Here is a 26,800-nt window from a genome sequence, read left to right on the forward strand (position 1 = left end):
GTTCTGAAGATGTCAATTAATTCCATCTGGTCTAGTGAGTCATTTAGGATTGATGTTTCTTTTTGATTTTTTGTTTAGAGGATTTGTCCAATGGTGATAGTGGGGTATTAAAGTCTCCTACTATGATTGTATTGCTGTCATTCTCTCCCTTGATATCCTCCAGGAGGTTTTTTATGCATTTGGGTGCCCCTGTATTGGGTGCATATATGTTTACCAGTGTTATTTCTTCTTGTTGGATTGCTCCCTTTAGTATTATGAAGTGGCCTTCCTTATCTCTTGTATGTCCTTCACTTTGAGATCTAATTTGTCAGATATAGGTATTGCTACCCCAGCTTATTTTCTGTTCCATTTGCCTGGAAAACCTTTTTCCATCCCTTCACCCTCAGTCTGTGTGCGTCTTTTTTTCTGAGGTGGGTTTCTTGTAGACAGCAGATATATGGGTCTTGTTCTCTTATGCAATCCTTTACACTATGTCTTTTGATTGGGGCATTTAATCCATTTATATTTAAAGTTATTATTGATAGGTTATTTGTCACCACTTTTATTCTTTACCCCTGTGTTCCTTCTTCACTTCCTATTTCTTTTTTTTCTTTTTTTTTTTTCTTTTTTTTTTACAGCACACCCTTTAGCATTTCTTGCATTGCTGGTTTGGTGGTAATAACTTTCCTTAGTCCTTTTTTTTCTGTGAAGCTCCTTATTTCACCTTCAATTTTGATTGATTGCCTTGCTGGGTACAGTATTCTTGGATTCAGACCCTTCCTTTGCATGACTTTGTATATTTCATTCCTTTCCATTCTGGCCTGATGAGTTTCTGTTGGGAAATCAGTTGCTAGTCTGATGGGGGTTCCTTGATATGTAACTTTCTGTCTCTCTCTTGCCACTTTTAAGATTCTTACTTTGTTGTTGGTGTTTGCCAATTTAATTATAATGTGCCTTGGCATCGGTCTTTTGGGGTTCATTTTGGTTGGTACTCTGTGAGCTTCTTGGATTTGTGTGGGTTTTTTCTTCCCTATATCAGGGAAGTTTTCTGTCATTATTTCTTCAAACAGGTTTTCTATTTCTTGCTCAGCTTCCTTTCCTTCTGGAACCCCTATTATGCGGATGTTGTTTTGTTTCGTGTTGTCCCAAAGTTCCTTGAGGCTCTCCTACTGCTTTTTAATTTTTTTTTTCCAGAAGTTGCTCTACTTGGGTATTTTTTCCCATCTTGTCTTCTAGCTCACTGATGCGGTCCTCTGCTTCCTCTAGTCTACTCTTGATGCTTTCTATTGAGTTCTTTACAGCAGTGATGTCATTTTTCATTTCTTCTTGGTTCTTCTTCATTTCCGTTTGGTTCTTGCTCATATTGTCAAATTTGTCTTCCATTCTCTTCAGCCACTTTATGACCATTTTTCTGAATTCTTTCTCTGAAAGGTTGCTTGCCTCCATTTTCCTTACTTCCTTTTCTGGCAATGCCTGCTTTTCTTTCATACGTGTGCTGTTTCTTTGTCTCCCCATGGTCTCTCTTCTCTGGATGTCTGGTTATGTATTTCTCTCTCTCCTGCATTGATTTAAAGGCACAAAATACAGCATAACCAGGTACAACACACAAGGCACTGAACAGAAATGTATTCACAATATTAATAACCTCAAATAAAGGTGACCACCAGAAAAAGGCAAATTAGGGGATAGGAGAGAAAGAAGAAGAGGAAAAAGAATGAAACAAAAAAAGGAATGTCAAAATGAAATTGGGAAAAGGAAAAGAAAAAGTAAGAGGGACAAGAAAGAGACTAAGAGAGAAAGGGGAACAAACTATATGTATGGGGATAAAACTCCTATAGAACAACCACTAATCCCAGCAAATGCCAGCAACAAGTACCTGGGGATTAATACAAACTATAACACCAACTGATATCAAGTGAGGCAAGGGAAAACAGAAGCACAAAACAAACAAAACAACAAACAAACAAACAAAAAGAATAAGCAAAACAATCTCACAAAAAAGCATAAAAATTCGATATAATCAACATTTAAGCAAACAACAACAAAAGGACAGAGAGAAAAACAATTTTTTGGATAGTTAAGACAGTGAAGAGACAGGGGTGTATGGACTTGGAGCAAGGGATTAGAGATTAGATATATAAGTAGGGTGAAATTTTAACAGGGGGTAAACAGAAAGAATAGGGAAAATCTAAAGCAGGAAAGGGGTAAGATAAACAGGACACCGAAAAGAGAAAAGTGAGAAAGAGAGTGATGGCATAAAGGTAGAGTTGAGATATAGTAAAATGATGCTAAAGGAAAGCTGAAAATAGAATGTGGAATACTAATCCCAAAGTAAAATAAAGAGAAAATAAAATGATACTTAAAAAAAGATAAAATAGTAGTAGTAATAATACTGATTGAAAATAAAAAAGTAATAATTAAAAAGGTAAAATCAAGTGAAGAAAAAAGAAAAAAAATAGTTTCTTGAGTAAAAGATGCAAATAATGAAAATGAAAATAAAAAATAAAATGTGCAGTAATGAAGGTCATTCACTTCCTCTATTCTGTTTGGCATGCCTGTTTCTCAGTCTGGACAGTATTGCAGTTCCCTGCTTTCCACTGCTCTTCAGTGTTGTAAGCCAGTCCTGATTTCAAGCAGGCGGTGTGTCTTAATTTCTCGTATTCCTTTATTTTTGATTACACAAGAGTCAATTTGTGATTCAGCCCTTGGGTGGCAGTGTTTCTGGATTGACTTCCAGGTCTATATATGGCCTCTCTAGCCTGTATTTACATCCCTCTTTCCCTGTGGCACTCATTACTGGTTTGTGGGTGTGGGCTGCCTCAGAGCTGGCTCTCCGATGGTCACTCCCCGCTCTGATCCCCAGGTTCCAGAAAAACACTTTCCCCTGCAGTCTCCCAGGGTGTCCCCAACTGGGTGATCCTATGTATTGGGTTTAGTAATCAGAAGCAAGGATTTGAAGAGGAAAAAGCCCAAGTGTGTGAACAATGGGTCTGCGTGCAAGTCTAAGCAGGCTGCACACCTTTGAAAGTCTTATGCTGTCCCTGCAGTTCAGATCCAAATGGGTTGCTTTTTAGAGAGCCCTTCTGTTAGCAGCTCTGAGGACCCCCTTCCACATTCATGGATCACGCCAGCCCCAACAGCCACGGATTTTTCTAGGCACAGACTTCCCTGGTCCTCTAACTCCCTCACAATGCGTGTTCCTCTCTCCCGCTGGGACCAGAGACCTCACCTTATCCCAGGCGAAATCTGACCTTTCCATGGTGGAGTGTAGAGCTCCTCTGAATCCGCGTGTTTGCACCAATTGGGGACTGGTGTTCTGGGACTCGCAGCTGTTCCGTGGGTGCCGCAGTTGTGGATTCTCAGGCTTCCGATAAGCTCCACTTTTCCTTTCAAGATGGCGCAAACTCCGCGTCCAAGCCCGCAGCTCCGGGAGGGGACCCAGCCGCAGTGGGGACTGTCAGGTCAGGGGAACCCCATCTAGCAGTCCCCCACCTTCTTCTGGAGTTTAGCTGTCCCTTAACTTGCCAACAAACACTCCTCGTGCGACCCTCAGCTGTTCTTTCTTTCTGCTCTGGGACAAGGCTCGGAACACGTCTGTCTATTCTGCCACCATTTTTCTCTCCTCTCTCTTGTAATTTCATTAGCTGTTTACTTGTATGTTGATTATCTAATTAAGTCATAACATGGCAGTATTGACATGTGGAAGGAAAGCAACATGTATATAGTACATGCTAGGTATATAATTCAAATTTGGCCAGCATATATGTACTCACTTTGGGTAAGTTTACAATCAAAAGCAGGAAGGTGGGGGAATGGGAACGGAAACCCAATGAAAAAAATAAAAACCAATACTGTAAGACTTAAAGATTGTAGTTTAACTAGAGGCCTAGTGCGTGAAATTTGTGCATCGGTAGGGTCCCTAATGGCTGCCGGCTGCCAGCTGGGGCCTTCCTTCATTCCACACCGCCCCCTGCTGGTCAGTGCATGTCATAGTGAGCGATTGAACTCCCAGTTGGTCGAACTCCCAAGGGGAGACTTTGCATATTAGGCTTTTATATAGATAGATATTCACAGCCTCGCATGCTGAAGAAATTAGTTCGTTTTTTGTGTTTTTTTTTCATAAGGAAGCATGGCATTCTATAAAATCCAAGGACCCAGAATATATATTAGATATTGTCTGGAAGCTTTTCTACTGCTCCTCCAATGAAAAAGCCTGAAATGTGATGAACTTCACAGAATTACATGTATTTATAAAACATTTTTGTGTTAAAGTTATTCAAGGCTTTTGACACATTTTTTTTCATTGTTAGAAGTTTGTTGTTCAAGCTAGACCCCTTTCTTTGTGGAAAGGTTCCCCAAAAGGCTTTCAGTCATCCAAAATGCAAACTATGGGGAGATAACAACAAGGAGTGGAATTGATTGAGTGATTTGGTTTGTTATGGACTTCTAAAAATGTGCTTAGGTTCTCCTGTGATTTCATTACAACAGGATAACCATGGTTATGGGCTCAGGATAGAATTCTAGTTTATCTGTAACAATGTATTTGTTAATTTCTTTCCCTTAGGGTTTTGTGACATCTGTGAATTCTGAGCCCTAGGCAGTTCGCAACACAATGTAACCTTCAGTACTTTTCTACACAGAGCACTGATTTTTGGGACGTCTATAATTGCCTGTTGTAACCAAGCAAGGATAAGGGACAAGGATGCTACCATGCTTATGTGGTCATAAATATAATTTCTAATAAGCGAGTTTCTGTTTTCTTTGTATTCTGAATAACTGTTCAGGATCTTAAAGCTAATGTGAGTAAAGAAAAAAGATTATCTGCTTTCTATGTAGTATCAGTTTGGTAGCCTTGACTTGTATTTTTTTTTCTTAGTGATAACAAAGGAGAGTTCAATGACTTACTTGACTAATTAACCAATTTCTCCTTTTGTGTTTTTTTTTTTTATATTAGTCACTATGAACAAGACCGTAGTGCACTTAAAAAAAGGGAATGGGAACGGAGGAATCAAGAAGTCCAGCAAGAAGACAATCTCTTTTCTTCAGGCTTTGATCTTTTTGGGGAGCCCTACAAGGTAGCAGAATATGTATGTAATTTATCTTTATGGAAAATGATTGCTTGTTGCATTTTTGAACACATTAATCAACATTTAATCTATTTTTAAAGCACCCAACTCATTTCCAGGAGAATATATTTTACATATGAAGTATATACATATACTCTATTTGAGGCAATTGAAAGTTTATAAGGAAGTCTTCCAAGACAGATTCCATCTTCTTTGGTAAGCATAGTAACTTTGAAAGAGACTTGTGAGACTACCTGACTCCAAAGAGATCTTTACTACCCAACACTTCCTATAGCAAGGAAGGCCCCTTTGACACTTTCTCCCACTTTGATTATCAGAAAAGCAGTCCCTGAAGACTCTCAATGGATATGCCTATTTCTTCTCCCAATAAATGCCATCCATTTCAAGACCACTGCTTTCTTTTTCCATTTTAGGTTGTTAGTAGCTGTTCACTAGTTTGAGTGGTCTTTGCAAATCACTGTTCTGGAAGAAAGGGAAAAGCCAATTATTTTTCCTGGTGGTTAATAATCATGGTTTTGGAGAGATTCCCTCAACCAGAGGGATTAGTGTAGCTTGACTGATTTTCTAGTGGTATTGTGACTAGTATGTAACTCCAATAATGATTATACTGCTATGTCTAAGTACTGACTTCACAATGACTGCCTCTGAACTTTCTATTTGGGGTGGAGGTTGGGGAAAGAACATTTTTAAATTGCTGACAGCTGGTTGGTTTTTATTGAAATTTAGCAGCAGTATAATTTTCTGTAATAAAACAGAGATGATGTAAGAGGTAAAAAACAAAAATATAGAATATTTTTAACAGTTGTGATTTTAAAAGAGCACCGTTTAGGGGACAGTGACTTTTGGAAAAGGGAAGTTCTTAATAAAGACTGCATAGGCACAAATACTACTTTGGGGTAGAGTGTACTATTTGGATTGATGACTAGTAACACCAGATTCTTGATGCCTTATTCAGAATAAGTAAGCAATTCTTGATTGAGACCTTCATGTGTTTTTCAAGTTTGGTTAATTCTGACAAAGAGACTTAAGTCACCTAAACTACTAGTTTTCAATTTGTTAGTATAATTCTTTAAAAAAGCATTTTCTATCTCAATTGATTTAAATTTATACTACCTTCAAAGTGTGTATTTAGATATATTATTAGTTTAAAAAACATTTATTGAAGTCCCATTATTTGCTAGTCATGTTTTAGACTAGTGTACAAAGGGAAATAAGGCATTGTCCCTGCCTTCAAGGAATTTCTTATCCAGTGGCAGATATCATCATGAACGAATGAATGAGGGCATGACTTCATGGTAACTGCTAGAGAGATAGATAGGGGAAGGATTAATGAAGACATTGTACCTCATACAAAGGAGTTTGGACATGATTCTGTACATAAAGAGAAGTTATTGCAAGTTTTCAAATCAGGGCATGTCTGGGACAAAGAATTTTAAAAGACAATGTTGAAAATGTGGAGAATGGGTTGATGGGAAGGTAAACTAGAGGCAGATAAAGAAGCTATTGTAATTGGCTAAGGAGAGTTCATGGCAGGCAGCATTTAAGGTAGAGTAAGGAAGTTCAAATGATGGGACTGGGTATCTGTTTGGATGTGGGTAGTGTGATAGATGAATGATTTTTTTCCATCTGTTTAACTTCAGAAGATGGTGCTATTAATAGGTTGTTCAGGAGAACAACAGGGTTGGTGCATGTAGAGAAAAACATAATTAATTCTGTTTTGAGTAATTTGTGTTTGAGATGCCACTTGAATATTAGGGAGCGATATCCAGTAGACATTGGATTCATGGATCTGGAGCTAAAGAGAGTTGTTAAGAGAGAGATTTAGGTGACATCATGTAGGTGGCAATAGAAGCTGTGAGAATTAATATTATCACTGTGTAAGATTACCGTGTAAGAAGGACAAATAAAGAGTCTTGGGAACTAGCAACATTTAAGGGGTAAAATACAGGGTGTTCCCAAAAATATATACATATTTTAACAGCTGATAGCTCAATTTTCAAAATGAAATTTGTTTTAATAAACACTGCCTTTATAATTATTCAGAGTATGTGTATACATTTTTTAGGACAGCCTATAGGTGGCAAAAACTGAGGCAAGGAAAATAAGCTAAAAAGGAGTGAATAATAAGAAAGATAGAAAGATAACTTGGATAGAATCATTTAATAGAACCAAAGTAATAAGGGGTTTATGGAGGAGGGATTTGCTAGTTACACATATCAGAGAGGTCAGGAAAGGTCAGGACTGGAAAGTGGCTGTTGGATTTGGCAGTTAAGTGATAATTAGTGACCTTAGGGAGAGGTTTTTTTAAATATATTTTTTATTGATTTCAGAGAGAAAGGGAGAGGGAGAGAGATAGAAACATCAATGATGAGAAAGAATCATTGATTGGCTGCCTCCTGCACGCTGCCTACTGGGGATCGAGCCCACAATCCAGGCACCTGCCCTTGATCAGAATTGAACCCGGGCCCCTTCAGTCCACAGGCCAATGCTCTATCCACTGAGCCAAACCGACTAGGTTGGGACAGTTGTTTTATTTGTTAATGTTGGTGGTCATTGTGGGAAGCCAAACTGTAAGGGTTTGGAGAGTAAATGGTATGTAGTAAAATAAAGGAAGAGAGGAAGTGAATGTAGATTTGATCTTGCAGGGAGTTTTTGTATTGAGGGAGGAAGAAAGGAAGCAAATTAGATTCCAAGGGGAGAAATATGGAAGGAAGCTTTTTTAAAGTGAAATAAACTTGAACATTTTTAAAGATTGATGGGAAGAAACCAATGACAATGAAGAAGGAAAGGGTGAAGAAGGTATAGGAGGGAGAAATGGGGTAAGTAGAGCAAGATCCCAGAGGTAATGAGAACATACAAAATCAAGAACATGTGAAGAGTGATGAGCCATGGGAAAGTAAATGGGAATGGAATATTAGGCAGAGTTAATGATAAAATACAAAATCAAGAACATGTGAAGAGTGATGAGCCATGAGAAGGAAGATGGCAATGGAATATTACAATGAGAACAAAGCAAGAGAATGAAGGGAAGATTGGGGGCAGGGCAAGAAGTTGTGATTTCCATTTTTTCCAGAGAGTGGAAGTGAGGTCAAAGGATGATAGATGCCTCATCCAATCTTGAGAAAAAGGAACAGCCAGATGAGTTTTATATATTATATTTGGATGGATTAGAAAAAATGAGCTTTATTTAGAGGATGCATCCTTAAAATTCAATATTTACTCCATACTTAACACTATTATAAGATGTAGCATCCTTGATTACCCCCCCCCCATTATAATTTCAGTCCTGCTCAATTAGTGGTCTTATACCTTTAAGGTAAATACCATCTTTTGTTAACAAGGAGTGTTATGTAGATGTGAATTTATTTTTAGATGTAAGCAGTATATTTTTGAGTAGGCAGTTAAAAAATCTTTTGTCAACATTGCCAGAACTTTTTAAAAGCCATTTGTCTTGATATGTCAAGGGCACACCTGGTAGAGAAACCAATGGGAACATTAATCTAGTGCAGGGCCAGGCTTATTATGTCACTAGTAGCTTGTTGCATTTATCCTTCTTGATGAGGAAGAGCCTTTGTTCTTGGATAAAGACTGTGAAAGAAAGGAATATATTAACAGCTGATAACATAGTAATTTTCTTTCACCATTACTTTGATAGTCAGCTGCTATTTTGTGCTATGTCCATGTTCAGGGTTCTCTGGGTGATCACTGGACAATAGAACTCTCATTTTCCCCATATTGTGATACTATTGTGCTTGATGTGCACCTCCAAAATCTCCCCATATCTGGACTGGTGTGGAAACCCTTGGAATAGCTTGACATGCCATTGGTAGCAGAACTGGCTCATGATCTACTGGTAGAGATGAAGGCATGCCACAACTCTTCCTTGGGTTTGTGGTTGGAATGCTTACCAAAAAATCAAAATTCCTTGTGGTCGATCAGGACTTTCAGGAAACTTTTTGCCATCCTAAATTCTGAAATATAGTTTGATCACTTGTCCAACATTATCAGTGGTAACAAACTAGTCAATGAATGGGCAGTAGGAAGAAATGGTGATTTCTCATATTCCTTGCTGATTTCCTTCCTTTCCTTATTTTTTACCTCTACCACTCCCAGAATGGAAAGTATGTTGACTACTCCAACATTTGGTTGGTGGGTAACCTCTCTGCGTGGTTGCTTTTGTTGCTTACACATTTCAAATTTGAGTTAGTTTGTGCTATGCTATGGAGAGGGCTGTCTTTGAAAGTGATTGAAAAAAGTGATATGTCTAGTGTGGGAATATTAGGAGGGATGAGGAACTAGCGTGTACCAAGTGCCTAGTCTGTGCCAGACACTGTGCTGCGGCTTTATATATGTGCTTGTTTAGTCCTTATTCCTCATGATTCCCATGAGGAATTTGAGATTCAGAGAGGTGAGGTTGCTTCTCTTCAGCTTAATATCCATATAACTGGTAAATCTAAGCCCAGTTCTGTGTGATTCCATATCTGTAGCAGGAAGCTATTGATATCCTCTGACAGGAAGACAGAAGACCTGATAAGCTTACCTCCTTTGTGACTTTGGGGAAGAAATTTCATATCTCTAGCCTATAGTTTCCTTCTCTCTGAAGTGAATAATAATACCTGATAATATAAATAATACCTGATAACAACAACAACAAGTGACATTTATAGCTTTTCACAACTCAACAAGAATGAGGACACTGAGGCACAGAGAGGTTAAGTGGCTTATCTAAGGTCATTTATGTCAGGATAGTCAGAAGCTAGATTGAGACCAGACCTGCTCTGCTGAGTCACATGGTTATTGTAAGGATCATGTCAAATACCCGGGAAACCTTGCCTTGAAATCTGTAAAGTGCTGTACAAAGTCAACGTATTATCATTATTATAATTAAAGAAAGAAATAGCAACTTAGTTTGGATAGATTAGCTGTGAATTATTAGAGTTATAAAAAAGGAATCACTAAGTTACATACATTAGCTACAATGAAATAAAAGAAAAATGAACCTCAAAACTTAAGTTATATAATTACTTATATTAAAAATAAATCCTATGGTATAATTACCTTCTAGCACATTAGTCCTGCAATGAAATCATGCTACTGATTTGAAGATAGCCTTAGAAGCAAACTGAGGCAACTTTGCATTTCCTGAAGTAATGAGAGACAAAAAGCTTAAATGAAGGAGAGCTGAGAGTTATGAGCCACAAACCAGACATGTAATTTATGCCTGAAAATACTTAGAAAAGGCATTTCATTGATGATGGAGAAATTGTGATTACTCAGAAAATAATGGCTATAGAGGTTACCTTTAAGAAATCAACCAATTATCTAGAACAGGAAATAAAGAATTGGCAAAAATGAAAGAAGCCTATAATTGATTAAAATGGCTGGATTTCATTTTTGGCATTTTTATAATGTTCAGTCAAGGCTTCCCAGAATACCTTGTTCCTTAATAGGATTGCTAAGACTCTGGAGGGTGAAAAATAACCTTTAGTGTGAATTAGATGTTGCTGTGGTATATAATGAGAGTACATTTTGTAGGTGTACATAAATGTATTGCAGGCCCCATTGAGTTTTCTATCATATAGACATCTTAAGAAATTTAAAATGGTGGGAAGGCAGAGAGTTGAATCTGACCACTTAGACTTTACTGCTAATTATTGGAGATTATTGAATGGTGGACTTCTCAGTCTATGCGCCTGTGTGTACTCTGTGCCTCACTGTGTCTCATGAATATTTTCAATTTACCACTATGCATGTTAAGAATTACCACAACATGTAATCACAACATGTCTGTTCTGCAAAACACATGAATCTTCCTTTAGTCAGCAACACAGAAAGCGTCGCCAGTGAACTCAGTCTTGAACTATCTGCTATGCAGTTCCAGTCACAAGTCCTATTGAGACAATTCCTCTGTGAGGAAACTAGTCTAAGGGAGTTTACATCCCTCCATTCATTCGGATTTGCTCCATTCCTATGTCAGTAGTGCACAGGAAAGCCCGATACTTGGAGCTATTAGCCTAACCCTGTAACTCCACATGCAGACATTCCTCCCCTGAGTTATATTTTAATGCAATGCTCTTGCTTTTTAGTCATCATAAGGAAAAGACATGTGAAGATATCTTTGCATTTTCTGTAAAATTAGTACTGAAAAACTATTTTATTGTTCAAAGCTTCTTGTAATCAAACCAATGAAAATTTCTTTTCATATTTTAGTATCTGGTAATCATTTATTTCATTTAATGAATTAGGGTATGCTCCCTTTCCTCAAATAAAGAGAATTCTATAAGCTAGGAGCTTTTCCTTATTGCCCCAGCTACCAAGAAGCTTGGTGTTCAACTTAATGTTCAATCACAGTAACCAACTTAGCCTCACTTTTACTGTTTCTATTTATGTACCTTTTACTCCAAATCCTTTATTTTGGCATAGGCAAGGTATAAATTATAATTTTATTCTGTTCAATTCATCAACAATTTATTGAATATCAAATATGTACCATACATGTTACTAAGTCTTAAAGGTAGAAAATTAAATAAAAGGTAGTTGTTGACTTTTAAAAACTTATACTTTTGTGCAGGAAAATAAATCATAACTATAGTATAGTCTATATAGTAGGATGTTGATTTTCCATATGTATTTAGAGAAGTTTCAATTTTCCTCTAACATTATTCATGTAGATACAGTTTTAGACATTGGCAAGTTTAGGACTTCTCCTAATTTCAAGCATATTTTAAAACCTAGAGATGCAAAATTAAATCTAAGCATGCATCAGAAACTCAAATCACTATAATAGGCATAAATGAAGAGATATTAGAACCTAACTTTATCTTTCCATTAAGATAAAGATAAACCTGTTTCTTTTATTTACTGCTAAACAGGAACAGGAATGTGATTAACTTGCTTGCGAGCAAATGGGCCTTAATGTTCTGGACTCCTGATGTGTTTGGCCTAGAGAGAGTGAATTACTTCTTAGGGATCTGAGGGATCTTGGTGGTTTTTGTGACATCATGGGGCAAGTTTCTGATTCTGTAGAACTCTGTTTCAATGAAAGGTCAATGAAATTTCAATGAAAATTCAATAAATTAAGCTTTGAGCTTCCTGGTAGCTAAGGCAAAAAGAAAAAGCTCATAGGTTATATAATTTTCTTTGCCTAATGTAAAGAAGCATATCCTAACTCAGTGAATGAGACAGTGTGAAATGAAGACATTTAAAATGGAAATGAAATAGCTCTTTCCCCTTGTTGGGTAATATCCTTGAAGATAGGTTTTAGTGTTCATTAGGCAGTCATTTGACTCAAGAGGTAAACAGTTTGAGGGACCAGAACAATTCCTTGCATCAAATTCTTATGGGGCCCTCAGCTCAATGAAATATTTTTGTTCTGAATTTAAGGACTGACTGAATAGAGAAACTCATTCTGGCTGCTGCCCAAATGGCTTATTGTGCAACTCCATTGAAGAGGAGACAGATGTATACAAAGAGTTTATCCTTGCCTTAGCTGAAAAGTAATTTCTGCCATTAAAATTGACAAACTTAGGCCCTTTAGGGAATAATTTTTTTTACTTGTCTTTATCTATTAAATATGCCTTTCAAATATACTTCTGAAAATGGAGCAATTTTTCAGCTGAGAATTATATGAAATATTGTTTAAGCACTACTTCAGCACCAAGTTTGCATGTAATGTATAATATAAGATGTTTTTGAGGATAAAAACCCTAAAGTTTTATATATATATATATATATATATATATATATATATATATATATTACAAGTCCCAAGTCCCAAATATATATATATATATATATATATATATATATATATATATATATAGTTTTCTAAAATTCCCCATCCCCCACAGATTCCTTTTAGCCTATATTTAGAATACTCTTTATTTATCTTTGAAACCATATTTTCCAAACTGCCCTTATTTCTTTGAAAGTGTCTTCTTCTGTGATTTAACATATGGTATGAGTTGAATACTATATACAGTATATGGCAATGAAGCTAATAACAAAGCCAAGGTTTCCAGTTTGACTCCCTCTCCGGTTGTTTCTTCTTGGTATCATTTTCTGGCTCCTCTTCTTCTCCCAGTCTCTTAAAGGTTGATGTTTCCCAGGGTTCACTCTTGAGATCGATCTTATCTTTCTACATTTTCTTTCCCTGGGTGACTTATTTCATTTTGGCACTTCACCCTCCATTCATTTTCACATTCTTCCATCTTCACATACAGAGAATAGCACACAACCATACAGCCTAGGTTTAGACTGAGATACCAAAGTTGGATAGGCACACACTCTGTGTGCACCAGGAGACTGGGTTGTGTTAAGGGTGTGTGGGAAATCTTAAATGTTAAACATCTAGCTTCAGTGGAGGTTGTACCAGTGGGAGGTTGTCATACCCTTCTGTGCATGAAGAGCAAACCTATGGCTCCTGGAACATAAACACTACATAGGGTGAATGTCTTCTCCATTCATCCAGTGGCCCTGCTGCCACATGCCTCCATGGGTGCCAATAGTCTTGTTTCATTGAAACATCGTGGGCCATAATAGTACAGCCTAGGCACAAAGAAGTACTTTGCCCTTCTGAATTCCACAGATTATTTTGATAACATCTTTACTAGGTAAAAAGAATAATAAAAAGTCACTTTCAAAATTGAAAAGCTGAGTTTTTATCAGTCATTTCCCACTATACAGCTCTCTGCTATTTTTAGTTATGAAGGCTATGCTTTCTATATTAAAAATACTCAGGAACTTAAATATTTTAAAAGCAATCACACCATTTAAATAAGATTAGTGTATCCTACAGGGGATGGTATAGCTGGTATGTTGGTTGTCCATAGAATGATTCAGTTGCCAACATCACTTTGAAAATCTGTGTTTTGATTTACTCAAGTAACAGTTTAAATTCTTGAATAATTTTTTTCTAAATCACTGAAGACACAATCACTGTTGATAAACAGTTGCACCATTTCAAAGTAAATTAGTATGAATCATCAATATGTAAATACCGTTCCCCGGAACATGTAGGCAGACCCGGTAATTTATAGTTCTTTGATGAAAAGGAATCAGATTTACTTTAGTCATAAGTCAGTTCAATTAGATGTTGTTAAATCCCAATGCTTTTTCTAAACTGAAGGTAGCCATGATAGCGTAGTTTAACTGACTTCTTCCTTATCCAGTGGGCTAAGCCTTTTTCATTGTATAATGTAGTGGGAAGGGGTGAAATGTCAAGAACAATATAAGTCAAATACTCCTTTATAATCCCAATGATCAGTAAGGAGAAGTTGTTGATCACAATGTAGAATGTAACAGTTCAGCTCAACTGACCTAAAGTAAGGTATTTTGCTAATAAAATTCATAAGTAACATAATTTAAAACTTTCTCCCAGTAAGCATATTTAAGGTTAAGCCAGGGAGTATACAAATGTTAATCACACAGCTCATTCCAAGAGACTATTTCAATATCGTTACTGATTTTTTCTTATATAGCACATGAAAAGTATGAATAGCAGCATGAAAATTTTAGAGAACCTTATATGTTTGTCTACTTAGAACATCTGTTTGAAACATTAACATTAGGAAACACAAACCTATTCATTCTTTCTCCTCCCACCCCCATCTTTTTGTTATTTTAGACAAACAAAGGTGATGCACTTGCCAACAGAGTCCAGAACACACTGGGAAACTATGATGAAATGAAGGATTTGCTAACTAACCATTCTAATCAGAATCATCTAGTGGGAATCCCAAAGAATTCTGTGCCCCAGACTCCCATCAACAAAAATGAACCAAGCTTTTTCCCAGAACAAAAGAACCGAATGATCCCACCTTACCAGGATAACACTCACCCCTCTGGACCAATGCCTCCACCTTCTGTTGTGATACTGAATTCAACTCTAATACACAGCAACAAGAAATCAAAACCTGACTGGCCACAAGATAGTCATAACGCTAGCATTGTACCAGCTAGCCAAACCAGTAGTCAGCCAAACAAGATGCAGTCATCTACACAGGATCAGCCCCAACCTAGATTGGAAGACTACTTCGTTTACCCAGCTGAACAGCCTCAAGTTGGAGCACTTGAAGAATCAAGCCCATCATCAAAGGAAGGCAGTTATCTCAAGTCCAGTGGAGGTGATACATTCAAAGAAATATTTCAATCTAATTCACCAGGTGCATCTGAATTTACAGTGCAAGTGCCTGGGTCTCCCCTGCTTGCCTCCTCTTTATTGGCTCCTAGCAGTGGCCTTTCAGTTCAAAACTTCCCACCAGGGCTTTACAGCAAAACAAGCATGGGGCAGCAAAAACCAACTGCATATGTGAGACCTATGGATGGCCAGGACCAGACACAAGACATATCTCCAACACTGAAACCTTCTATTGAATTTGAGAACAGTTTTGGGAATCTGTCATTTGGATCCCTCTTGGACGGAAAACCAAGTACAGCCAGTTCAAAGACTAAACTGCCAAAGTTCACAATTCTCCAAACAAGTGAAGTAAGTAATTTTAAAGTTTTGTTTTGTTCTTCTTTTTTTTTTATTTAGTTAACTGCTATAAAGTATTCACCAGCAGCTCTTATTTACCTTCTGAAGCCATAAATGTGACTCTTCAAGGTCAGAATCTGAGTCTTGATCTTCTGTCAATTGTAACTTGACTGATTAACACTCTGCAAATTCAGTAATATCTCCATAATTTGGAATGACAAAAGACAAGGTCAGTCTGAGTGAATGAAAGGTTGGAGTTATAAAGTAGTTTCAGACAATACATTTGCAATATTATGTACAAATTTAATAACACTGGAGTTTTTAATTGGCCACGAGGCCCATGAAAAGATTGTGAGTCACTACAGGCCATGACTAGCCAATATCATAAATAAAACCCAAAAGTTCCTTGAGGTATTGAATGTACAAGTGTGGTTTGCTGTAACCTGAAGTGGAAGGCATTCTTTAAGAATCGTAGCTTCTTGCCCTAGCCAGTTTTGCTCAGTGGTTGGGGCGTCAGTCCATGGACTGAAGGGTCCTGAGTTCAATTCTGGTCAAAGGCACATACCTCGGTTGCAGGCTCGATCCCTGGCCCCTGTCTGGGTGTGTGGGGGAGGCAATCAATCAATATGTCTCTCTTGCATCAATGTTTCACTCTGTCTCTCTTCCCCGCTTCCACTCTCTCTAAAAATCAATGGAAAAAATATCTTCAGGTGAGGATTAACAAAAACAAACAAAAAAGACCATGAAGAATCTTAGCTTCTCGAGTGCTTGCAGGGTTATTTATTGGTGAGATCTTATGTTATCTTCTATATTCCTCAATATTCCCTTTTACATCACTATCTTGAGCCCTTCTATGAAATCCAAAGACATTATCCTAAACCAGAATTCCACTGGGTTTAGAATGACTAAATGCTCTACCCATCTCAGGAATTATTGCCTTGGAAAAGAGAAGTTCCTAGGGACCAAAGCCTCTCCTAAAGGAATGAATTATAATGATTGTATATTATGCCTTGTGGCCCCTGGGTGGGCGCCACATATTGGGTACCCCTCAGGTACCACCATATAAGCTGCTGCCTACTATACCTCAAGTGCTTGATTGTAAGAAGCCACTGCTTTTATATTGGATTCCTGTTACTGTTGACTAAAAGCCTGAAAATATATGGAGGAAGAAGATAGTTTGAAATTCTTAATAGGAGTCACAGACAATCTGTATTGTTGCAGATTCCAATTTAGTGCTGACTGAATTAGAGAAGTCTGACCATATGTGTCCTCTGGCTTTTCTTCCTCTATTCATACTCAGCAGATGCTGTGATTTCAGAGGATTATGGGAATACAAAAGAAGGGGCTGTCGGTTGTATTTTCTGAATGCATGTTTTTAATATTGTTTCATCTCTGAGGAAGTTGTGCTTTTTGTATTATAATTCATCAAGTCTTGTCAAGCTTCCTCGTAAGTATCTCCCCAATCTGTCACCTCTTCACCCTCATTGCTTTTGAAGTGCCCATGAGCATCTTTCACCTGGAATGCTGTGATAGCCCCTCCTACCATCTCTCCCTCCCTCTAGTCGCACCTTTCTTACAAACCATCCTCCAAATATATTGATCTAATGAGCATATCTTGTCATGTCACTTCCTATTTTGAATTCTTTAATGTCTTCTCATCACTTTCAGGAAAAAGTCCAGATTTCTTAGTTCTGCATGCAAAGATCTTCATTCTCTGATTTCATACTCCCTTTCTGACTTCATATGTCACCACTTCTTCATACAGAGATGAAATCCAAGCCATATGGAACTACATGTGGTTCCCCATCATATCATGCTTTATCACACTTCCTTGTTTTTGTGCCTACTGCCCTTCAGCATACAATGTCTTTCCCTACCCTCCCTTGTCTTCTTGGTGAAGACCTGCTTCTCCTTCAGGTATACTCAGTTGTCACTTTCACCAGGCTTAATTACAAACTGCTTCTTCTGGGCTCCTCTAGCACCTTGTATACACTTTGACAGGCACTTTTTTCATTGTATTGTAGTTACTTGTTTATGTCTGTCTCTGCCACTAGATGGTGAGCTCCCTGAGAGCAAGAAATGTCTCATTCTTTTCTGTATCTTAAGTGCCTAGCAAATGCCTAGCATATAGTAGATACTCAATAAATATTTGTTGAATTAATGAATTTCAAAAATGGTTACTTGATTACATTTTCTAAGCCATAATGTTAATCAAATAACATTAACAAAGATAAACAATTGCTAGAAAATCCATCAATTTTATTTCTTTCATTGTGCTCTGTCTTCCTGTGCCTTATTCTACTCTACTTCTGCAGAGTCATTTGGAAACCTGAATCCCAATTTCCACTGGATGACTCAATACAGGATTGTAATACTTATAAACCCAAAGAAATCTGCTTTGAAAAGGTGTATAATGGGAGACTGTGATGTAATTTTGTCCTGTTGTTGCCCTGGTGTCTGCTGTTGTTCCCTCCTTACATGGCAGTGCCATCAGTCAGAGCTGGTCTACAAATAGCACTGGCCTATAAGAGGTCTGTCAGCCTGTGTCCATCCATACCTGATTAGTGGAGTGACAGGTCATAGTTTCAGTGATATCTGCTCTGTTGTAATCCTCTCTCTTATATATTTTCCATATGACTGACCCAGATTCAGAAATGACTTCATGTTTTTGCTTAATGCTCTGGCACACTCTTGAGAGTTACTTTTCCAAAGAGATTCTGAGCTATCATCAACTCTAGAGACGATGATCCAATAAGCAATCTATGTGCAATGCATGCAGCCTTTGGTGAGGAAAGGTGCAGACTTTGGTAGAGCCTTGTACCAAAATGGACCAGGTGCAACAAAGTCATCATAAAAGATCAGTGAAGTACTTATTTTAAAATATAGGTTTCAAGGATGGATTTAAAAAAGGGGTAGATATAATCTTAGTGACCGAAAGTCAGGAGAATAAACAGACTCCAAGGGTAATGTGAAAACCAAAAATAGAAGGAAAGAAGTGAGATGTTAGAAAGTCTAATAAAGAGCTCAGAAATGTGTAGATAAAAACATTAGCATAACTATAGACAGGGTAGAACATTATAAAGCTTTGAACCTAATGGAATTTATGTGGCTAAAACTCTAACCAAGTCTGGAAATTCACCCTATTACTACTACAGTATATATATTGTTGAACTTTTCAAAAGCACTTAGCTTTAGAATTCAGTCCCAGTCCCTGGCACCAAGAGTTACAGGCATTGAGTTCTGGGTCCCTAGTCAAAGCAGCCATCTTTGAAGAGTGGTAGCATTACTTTATTACTAAAAAGGCTTGTCCATAGAGTAATCACATTTCTTTGAGCATTCCCAACTCTTACCCTGGCTCTAGTGACAGGAGGCTGACATGTGTGCTAATGAAATACATTTTGGGGGATTAGGAATTGAATGACAAGGAAACACATATTCTAAGATATACAAAAAGCAAATGTGATTATATTTGTGAATTGGGAGATTATATAAAATTAAATGAGCATGTGTGTGCACCCATGTTTGTTTATGTGTCTATGCTTGTATGAATAGTGGAGAAATTTTAATTATAGGCTATCATTGAAACATTTCCCTGCTTCTTATAATTTCTGTATTGATACTAAGGATAATAGAAGCCTAATCAACTTTATTTCATAAGGTCAGTTTTTCTATTGAAGAATGCTTTTAAAAAAACACATTATTTGTTTGTGTAAAAACTTAATGTTACAGAATTTATTAACATTTCAGACAAGCAAAAATAGAATGATGTGTTCTACAGTTGGCCTTAGAAGAATTTTCTGGGAACTACATCTAAAAACAGTAAAATACCTTTTTATATAGCTAGTGAAAACTGGGGGTTGCTTGCAGATGGTGTTTTATTAGGAAATGAATTTGTTAATAAATGCAAGTTTATATATGATTTTTAAATATTTTTATTGTTTAAAATATTACATATATCTCCTTTTTCCCCCATTGACCTTCCCCCAGCCTCCCCTGACCGCCTGTCGCATGCCCTCATCTCACCCCCCCAGTGTTGTGTCCATTGGTGTGCTTATATGCATGCATACAAGTCCTTTGGTTGATCCATTTCCCTCCCTCCCCAACACTCCCCAGCCTTCCCGCTGTAATTTGACAGTCTGTTCAGTGCTTTACTGCCCCTATATCTATCTTTTTATTCATCAGGTTATAATGTTCTTTATTTTCCATAAATGAGTGAGATCATGTGGTATTTTTCTTTCATTGCCTGCCATATTTCACTTAACATAATGCTCTCTAGGTCCATCCATGCTGCTGCAAATGGTAGAATTCCTTCTCTTTTTTATTGGATTTTTACAAAGAGGAATGGAGAGGGATAGAGAGTTAGAAACATCGATGAGAGAGAAACATCTATCAGCTGCCTCCTGCACACCCCCTACTGGGGATGTGCCCGCAACCAAGGTACATGCCCTTGACCAGAATCAAACCTGTGACTCTTCAGTCCACAGGCCGATGCTGTATCCACTGAGCCAAACCGGTTAGGGCAAGAATTCCTTCTTTTTTATAGCAGCGTAGTATTCCATTGTGTAGATGTACCATAGTTTTCTGATCCACTCATCTGCTGATGGGCATTTAGGCTATTTCCAAATGTTAGCTTTGGTGAATTGTGACACTGTGAACATAGGGGTGCATATATCCTTTCTGATTGGTGTTTCTAGTTTCTTGGGATATATTCCTAGAAGTGGGATTACTGGGTCAAATGGGAGCTCCATTTTTAGTTTTTTGAGGAAACTCCACACTGTTCGCCACAGTGGCTGCACCAGTCTGCATTCCCACCAGCAGTGCACGAGGGTTCCTTGTTCTCCGCGTCCTTGCCAGCACTTGTCGATTGTTGATTTGGTGATGATTGCCATTCTGACAGGTGTTAGATGGTACCGCATTATCGTTTTGATTTGCATCTCTTGGATAATTAGTGACTTTGAGCATGTTTTCATGTGTCTCTTGGCCTTCCTTCTGTCTTCTTTCGAAAAGAATCTATTTAAGTCCGTTGCCCATTTTTTGATTGGATCATTTATCTTCCTTTTATTAAGTTGTATAAGTTCCCTGTAGATGTTGGAGATTAAACTTTTATCAGTGATAATATTTGCAAATATGTTCTCCCATACAGTGGGCTTTCTTATTGTTTTATTGATGGTTTCTTTTGCTGTGAAAAAGCTGTTTATTTTGATGTAGTCCATTTGTTTATTTTCTCTTTAGTTTCCATTGCCCTAGGAGCGGTATCAGTGAAGAAATTGCTTCAGCATATGTCTGAGATTTCTCTGCCTGTGGATTCCTCTAGTATTTTTATGGATTCTCATTTTATGTTTAAGTCCTGTATCCATTTTGAGTTAATTTTTGTGTATGGTGTAAGTTGGTGGTCTAGTTTCATTTTTTGCATGTATCTGCCCAATTTTCCAACAACATTTATTGAAGAGACTGTCTTGACTCCATTGTATGTTAATGCCTCCTTTGTGAAATATTAATTAAGCATAGTGGTTTGGGTCGATATCTGGATTCTCCATTATATTCCATTGGTCTATATGTCTGTTCTTGTGCCAGTACCAGGCTGTTTTGAGAACAGTGGTTTTGTAATACAGCTTGAAATCTGGTATTGAGATCCCACCTACTTTGTTCTTCTTTCTCAGGATTGCTGTGACTATTTGGGGTGATTTTTATTCCAGATGAATTTTTGGAGAGTTCTTCCTAGGTCTGTGAAATATGCCTTTGGTGTTTTAATGGGGACTGTACTGAATCTATAGATTGCTTTGGGCAGTATGGACATTTTAATGATGTTGATTCTACCAATCGATGAACATGGTATGTTCCTCCATCTGTTTACATCTTCCTCTCTCTTTTTTCAGTGTCCTGTAGTTTTCCACATATAGGTCTTTTATCTCCTTAGTTAAGTTTATTCCTAGGTATCTTAATTTTTTTTTGGTGCAATGCTAAATGGGATTTCTTTTTCAGTCTCTCTTTCTGTATGTTCACTATTGGTGTATAGAAATGCCATAGATTTCTTGATGTTAATTTTGTATCCTGCTACATTGCCGAATTCATTTGTTAAGTCTGTTAGTTTTTTGATGGACTCTTTCGGGTATTTTATGTACAATATCATGTCATCTGCAAATAAGGACAGCTTTACTTCTTCTTTTCCAATTTGGATGCCTTTTATTTCTTTTCTTGTCTAATTACAATGGCTAATACTTCCAGTACTATGTCAAACAGGAGTGCTGAGAGTGGAAATCCCTATCTTGTTCCTGTTACCAGGAAAAATGGTTTTAGTTTTTGCATATTGAGTATGATGTTAGCTATTGGTTTTCATATATGGCTTTTATTATGTTGAGGTATGATCCTTCTATTCCCACCTTGTTGAGAGTTTTTATCAAGAAAGCGTGTTGGATTTTGTCAAATGCTTTTTCTGCATCAATTGATATGACTATATGATTTTTATCTCTCAGTTTGTTTATGTGATGTATCACATTTATTGATTTGCGAATATTGTACCATCCTTGCATTCCTGCGATAAATCTTACTTGGTCATGTTGTATGATCATTCTGATGTAGTGCTGGATCCGATTTGCTAGAATTTTGTTGAGGATTTGGCATCTATGTTCATGAGGAATATTGGCCTGTAATTATCATTCATTGTGTTGTCTTTATCTGGTTTTGGTATTAGGGTGATGCTGGCTTCATAGAAGGAGCTTAGAAGTGTTCCTTCCTTTCAAATTTTTTGGAATAGTTTGAGGAGGATAGGTTTTAGTTCTTCCTTGAATGTTAGGAAATGAATTTCAGACCCTTCTTCTGCATTCTTACTTTTGTTTGCTGGAAGCTTTTTGATGACTGCTTCAATTTGTCCCATAGTTATTGGACTATTGAGATGTTTAGATTCTGCCTGTTTGATTTTGGAAGGTTATATTTTTCTAGGAATATGTCCATTTCCTTCAGGTTGTCCAGTTTGTTGGAATAGAGTTGTTCACAGTATTTTATAACAATCCTTTTTATTTCGGCGGGGTCGGTTGGTGTTTCACCTCTTTCATTTCTGATTTTGTTTATTTGGGTCCTCTCTCTTTGCTTCTTGGTGATCCTGGCTAGAGGTTCATCAATCTTGTTTATCCTTTCAAAGAAGCAGCTCTTGGTTTTGTTCATCTTTTGTATTGTTTTTTTGTTCTCAACATCATTTGTCTCCACTCTGATCTTTATTATTTCCTTCCTTCTGCTTACACTGGGCATTTCTTGTTGCTCTCATTCTAACTCTTTGAGTTGTAGGGTTAGGTAATTTATTACCATTGTTTCTTGTTTTTTGCAGTAGGCTTGTAGAGCTATGAACTTCCCTCTCAAGACTGCTTTTGCTGTGTCCCATAGATTTTGGATTGTTGTGTTTTCATTGTCATTTGTTGCCATGATGTTTTTTATTTCTTCCTTGATCTCTCTGGTAACCCAGTCATTGTTTAATAGCATGCTGTTTAGGCTCAATGTGTTAGTTGTTTTTTTTTTTTTTGGATTTTTTTTATTGTAGTTGATTTCCAGTTTTATGCCACTGTGATCTGAGAAGATGCTTGATATGATTTCTATCTTGAATTTGAAGAGACTTTGCCTATGACCCAACATATTGTCTATCTTTGAAAAAGACCCATGTGCACTTGAGAAGAATGTATATTCTGTGGCTTTGGGCTGAAATGTTCTGAAGATGTCAATTAATTCCATCTGGTCTAGTGAGTCATTTAGGATTGATGTTTCTTTGCTGATATTTTGTTTAGAGGACTTGTCCAATGGTGATAGTGGGGTATTAAAGTCTCCTACTATGATTGTATTGCTGTCAATCTCTCCCTTGATATCCTCCAGGAGTTTTTTTTTTATGTATTTGGATGTTCCTTCATTGGGTGTGTATATGTTTACTTGAGTTATTTCTTCTTGTTGGATTGCTCCCTTTAGTATTATGAAGTGGCCTTCCTTATCTCTTGTATGTCCTTCACTTTGAGATCTAATTTGTTAGATATAAGTATTGCTACCCCAGCTTTTTTTTCATTTCCATTTGCCTGAAAAACCTTTTTCCATCCCTTCACCCTCAGTCTGTGTGCGTCTTTTTTTCTGAAGTGGGTTTCTTGTAGACAGCAAATATATGGGTCATGTTTTCTTATCCAATCCGTTACCCTATGTCTTTTGATTGGGGCATTTAATCCATTTACATTTAACGTTATTATTGATAGTAGCTTATTTGTTGTCATTTTTATTCTTTACCCTTGTGTTCCTTCTTCGTTTCATATTTCTTTTTTTTACAGCAGACTCTTTAGCATTTCTTGCATTGCGGCTTTGGTGATAATAAATTCCCTTAGTCCTTTTTTTGTCTGTGAAGCTCCTGATTTCACCTTCAATTTTGATTGATAGCCTTGCTGGGTACAGTATTCTTGGATTCAGACCCTTCTTCTGCATGACTTTGTATAATTCATTCCATTCCCTTCTGGCCTGATGAGTTTCTGTTGAGAAATCAGTCGTGAGTCGGATGGGGGATCCTCTGTAGGTAACTTTCTGTCTCTCTCTGGCCGCTTTTAAGATTCTAACTTTGTTGTTGGTATTTGCCAATTTAATTATAATGTGCCTTGGCGTCAGTCTTTTGGGGTTCATTTTGCTTGGGACTGTGTGAGCTTCTTGGATTTGTGTGGGTTTTTTCTTCCCTATATCAGGGAAGTTTTCTGTCACTTTTTCTTCACACAGGTTTTCTATTTCTTGCTCAGTTTCCTCTCCTTCTGGAACCCATGTTATGCGGATGTTGTTTTGTTTCATGTTGTTCCAAAGTTCCCTTAGGCTCTCATCCTGCTTTTTAATTTTTTTTTCTAGAAGCTGCTCTATTTGGGTATTTTTTCTACCTTGTCTTCTAGCTCACTGATGCGGACCTCTGCTTCTTCTAGTCTACTCTTGACGCTTTCTATTGAGTTCTTTACAACAGCGATGTCATTTTTATTTCCTCTTGGTTCTTCTTTCTTCTTGGTTCTTACACATATTGTCAAATTTGTTTTCCATTATTTTCAGCCACCTTATGACCATTTCTCTGAATTCTTTCTCTGTCAGGTGCTTGCCTCCTATTCATTTACTTCCTTTTCTTGTGATGCCTGCTTTTCTTTCATATGCGGGCTGTTTCTTTGTCTCCCCATGGTCTCTCTTCTCCAGGTGTCTGGTTATGTAGTTCTCTCTCTCCTGCATTGAATTAAAGGCACAAAATACAACACAACCAGGTACAACATACAAGCCACTGAACTGAAATGTATTCATGATATTAATAACCCCAAATAAAGGTGACCACCAGAGGAAGGCAAATTAGGGGATAGGAGAGAAGAAGAGAGAAAAATAGAAAGGCGTGCAAAAATGAAATTGGGAAAAGGATAAAAAAAGTAAGAGAGAAAAGAAAGAGAATACGAAAGAAGAGGAGAACAAACTATATATATGGGGAGAAAACTCCAATAGAACAGCCACTAATCCCAACAAATGCCAGGAACAAGTACCTGGAGATGAATACAAAGTAGAAACAACAACTAATATCAAGTGAGGCGAGGGAAAACAGAAGCAAAAAACAAACAAACACAAAACAAACAATCAAAAAATCTCACAAACAAGCATAAGAAATCAATATAATCAACAATCAAGCAAACAACAACAAAAGGAGAGAGAGAAAAACAATTTTTTGGATAGTGAAGACAGAGAAGAGAGAGGTGTGTATGGACTTGGAGCAGGGGATTGGAAATTAGATATATAAGTAGGGTGTAATTTTAACAGGGGGTAAATAGAAAGAGTAGGGAAAATCTAAAGCAGGGAAAGCATTAGAGAAACAGGACAACAAAAGGGGAAAAGGTAGGACGAGAGTGATGGCATAAAGGTAAAGTTGAGATAGAGTAGAATGATGCTAAAGGAAGGATGAAAATAGATTCTAGAACACTAATCACAAAGTAAAAAAAAGAAAAAAAGAAAATGATACTTTTTTTTAAAAAGGTAAAATAGTAGTAGTAATAATACTCATTGAAAATAAAAATGTAATAATTAAAAAGGTAAAATCAAGTGAGGAAAAAAGAAAAAATTAGTTTCTTAAGTAAAAGATGAAAAATAAATAAATAAATAAAAACGTGCAGTGGTGAAAGTCATTCACTTCCTCTACTGTTCTGTTTGGCATGCCTGTTTCCTAGTCAGGACAGTATTGCAGTTCCCTGCATTCCACTGCTCCTCAGTGTTGTAAGCCAGTCCTGATTTTTAAGCAGGCAGCGTGTCTTATTTTCTTGTATTTCTTTATTTGTGTTTACACAAGTGTCAATTTGTGATTCAACCCCTGGGTGGCAGTGTTTCTGGATTGACCTCTGGGTCTTAGGTCCTCTCTAGCCAGTGCTTAGGTCCTGCTTTCCCTGTGGCATTCAATACTGTTTTGTGGGAGTGGGTTGCCCCAGAGCTGTTTCTCTGATGGTTATTCCCCGCTCCGATCCCCAGGTTCCAGAAAAACAACTTTCCCCTGCAGTCTCTTAGGGTGTCCCCAATTGGGTGATCCTATGTATTGGGCTTAGTAATCAGAAGCAAGGATTTAAAGAGGAAAAAGAAAAAAAAAAAGAGCCAGCATAAGTGTGTGAGCTCTGAGGTTGCACACAAGTCAGTGTAGTCTTTTTTTTCCCCTTGGGTCTAAGCAGCTGGCACACTTTTAAAATTTTTAGGCTGTCCTTTTGCGTCAAATAAAAATGGGTAGCTTTTTAGAGTTCCTTTGTGTTAGCAGCTCTGAGGACCCCTTTCCACATTCACAGACCATGCTAGCCCCAACAGCAATGGATTTTTCTAGGTGCAGACTTCCCCAGGTCCTCCAGCTCCTGCAGTGCGCGCGTTTCTCTCTCCTAATGGGATCAGAGACCTCACCTTGTCCCAGGTGAAATCTGACCTTTCTGTGGTGGAGTGTAGAGCTCCTCTGAATCCACGTGTTTGTGCCAATTGAGGACCAGTGTTCTGGTGTTCGCAGCTGTTCGGTGGGTGCCGTAGTTGTAGATTTTCAGGTTTCCGATAACATCCACTTTCCTCTTCAAGATGGCGTGGTCTCCGCATCCAAGCTGGTCACTCCAGGAGGGAACCCAGCAGCAGCAGGGGCTGCCTGGTCAGGGGAGCACTGTCCAGCAGTCCCCCACCATCTCCTGGAGTATAGCTGTTCCTCAACTCACCAACAAACACTTCCCGTGCAACCCTCAGCTGTTCTTTGTATCTGCTCTGGGACAAGGCTCGGGACATG

The 26,800-nt window shown here is 37.6% G+C and overlaps 1 protein-coding gene across 1 annotated transcript in view; it reads left to right on the forward strand.

Moving 5' to 3' along the window:
* The window catches only part of AFF2 (ALF transcription elongation factor 2), a gene marked incomplete at its 5' end in the record, with an annotated part of 502,187 nt that overhangs the window by 17,112 nt on the left and 458,275 nt on the right, over positions 1-26,800 (forward strand). Inside the window, 2 exons of the mRNA XM_080653155.1 lie at positions 4,934-5,066; positions 14,692-15,552. Of these exons, the coding sequence (XP_080509281.1) occupies positions 4,934-5,066; positions 14,692-15,552 (994 nt within the window). The remainder of the gene's footprint in view (positions 1-4,933; positions 5,067-14,691; positions 15,553-26,800) is intronic.

Source organism: Plecotus auritus (assembly GCF_963455305.1).
Source record: "Plecotus auritus genome assembly, chromosome: X".
In the NCBI taxonomy this organism is placed as follows: domain Eukaryota; kingdom Metazoa; phylum Chordata; class Mammalia; order Chiroptera; family Vespertilionidae; genus Plecotus; species Plecotus auritus.